The sequence below is a fragment of the Triticum dicoccoides genome, chromosome 2B (assembly GCF_002162155.2).
Source record: "Triticum dicoccoides isolate Atlit2015 ecotype Zavitan chromosome 2B, WEW_v2.0, whole genome shotgun sequence".
Taxonomy (NCBI): Eukaryota; Viridiplantae; Streptophyta; class Magnoliopsida; order Poales; family Poaceae; genus Triticum; species Triticum dicoccoides.
The window spans coordinates 80,713,394-80,715,478 of record NC_041383.1 but is presented as its reverse complement, the minus strand read 5'-3'; the positions used below and the strand labels follow the sequence as shown (position 1 = coordinate 80,715,478).

The window sequence follows — 2,085 nt, the reverse complement described above, 5'->3', positions numbered from 1 at the left end:
GCTCGTGGGTGCGGGGTGTCGTCGTGTCGTTGCACTGCCTGGAGGTCAATGGCTACATGTCAGCCGTTTGCCACGAGCCGTCACATGAGCCAGCACCTGCATGCGCGCATGGAGCAGAGCGCTCACCTTCTGGCCCCAACACTGGCAAGGCCCAAGCTCACCACCAAGGCCGAGGAGCTCCCCGAAGCTGTCGTCGTCTAGGATGCGGGTGCCGCCATGGCCGGCTTCGTGGGCCTCCTCCGCCAGCTCGGGGACCTCGCACAGTACGTTGCTCCTGTCCCTCCTTCCCTCCGTCCGACCGCATACTGCAACTACACGAGTTCAGTTTCCCCATTGCTTTCTATACGTGCGTGCGGCTCCTGAACCTGATCTTCTGCAGGCTCGCCGCGGAGGTGTTCCAAGGCCTGCACGACCAGGCCACGGCGGTGTCCGCTCGGGCGGGCGGCCTCGCGCTGGGGGCGGGGCGCCTGGAGGCGGAGCTGCCGCTCTTAGAGGAGCGCTTCCGTCGTCGTCGGAATAGACGGCCCTGCTTCGTGCAGCACAACGTCGCCATTGCTTCAGAAGTTCCGTGTCGCGTCGCAGGCCATGGTGTCGATCGGCCGGTGATTTTGGTGGGAGGAACAAGGCCGTGCTCCATCGAAGAGCACATCCAGCGCTGCCGCAGGCCTCCGCAGCTGTCCATTCTGGACAAGTATTAACACTTTTTCTTTACCAAAAATTAAGCAGCTCAAAAAGGATTATTTTTTCCTGGTTAATTTGGGCTTGTTTTGGGTGCAGGTATGATGCTGGTGGCGAGGGAGCGTGCTTGAAGAGATACACCGACCCCTCCTTCTTCAGAGCCCACTCTGCACAGCATGAATCAGACCTTCAGAGTTCAGACAACCATTCCAAACCTCCTGCCAAGGAAGCCCACCATAACAAATACTCCAAGTAACACTTCTTAACTTTCCCTATCTCACTTCTCCCTTCTTTCCACTTCTCCTTCTAGGTGTTTTAGCATCCAAATTAACCTGACATTTGAACCTCCTGTAGATTTAAAACAGGCGCGTTGTCCGATATGCTCCAACAACTTAAATATCGTCACATGATCAGAATAAAGAGGCGTCAAAAGCACAACTTTCAGAATCAGGGTTCGTCACAAGATGAAGCATCTGAAGCACGCGTTTTGTCTTCAGCAGATTCGCCTGAAACATCAAACTCCGAAGCGCCATGCCCTGCAGTACCAGCGAACAAGGAGAGGAGCAGTGACCTCGCTGAGAGGACCAGTTCGTTCGGGGCATGGCTCTCTCCAAGTGCAGCCTGCTGTACTGATGCGTGTGAAAACACACCAGACAATACTGATGGATCCGCCAGCCATGGCGCAAACAAGGCCGACGAGAATGCCAACAATGCGACAAATTCTCGTAGCGCCCTTGTCGACTTCATCGCCTCAAGGGTCCAAAGCTCGCCGAGGAAGCTATCTGTCAAGAAGCACAGTGACCCGTTAACAGAATCCTTCCGGAACATGGCTAAGAAGCTGCTGCTTGAGTATGAATCGGCAGAGAATTTTCGTAACAGCAATCTAGTGGCATTCTAAAGACGTGCCAGATCCAGATGAAGTAGCATTTTACAGCAAAAGCACCAAGGACACTCACCAAGAGGCGGTGACCTCGGAGCAATCCGACGATCCTTGTGAATAACCTTGTCCGCCAGCTAGCATCGATGAAGAAGCAAGCGGTGGTATCAGCGGTCACAACCCGAAAAGGGACCAATCAGTGTATCTTGGCTACCAATCCGGTATTCAGCTGTGATGCTTCTGTGCATGGTTTTCACCTTCAGTTTCAGAAAAAAAATCAGCACAAACCAAAATTCAACTGTGATCCTTATGTTTTCGGTTTGCATTTCAGCCAAAGGGCTGAAAGTGAAAACCATGTTCTGTGTCAGACAGTGAACAGTGTCATTAACATGGACTGCATACACCTTCAGGCCCTGCTTTATACAGAAAGCACAACTGTCGACAACATCCTGATGCGATTATCAGCTACATAGTGCAAGCAAAAAACAAAAACTTCATGGTGAGAGGCATTTTGGTTGCCACATTTCTCA

General features: G+C 52.5%; 1 protein-coding gene across 1 annotated transcript; it reads left to right on the top strand.

Annotated features, from left to right (window-relative positions):
- The first annotated feature begins 216 nt into the window (after positions 1-216).
- LOC119360522 (protein SCAR3-like) lies at positions 217-1,981 on the top strand. The gene is made up of 4 exons (XM_037626126.1): positions 217-263; positions 380-691; positions 778-930; positions 1,033-1,981. The coding sequence occupies exons 1-4, from the start codon at positions 217-219 to the stop codon at positions 1,574-1,576; spliced, it is 1,056 nt and encodes a 351-aa protein (XP_037482023.1). The 3' UTR covers positions 1,577-1,981.
- Positions 1,982-2,085: the final 104 nt, after the last annotated feature.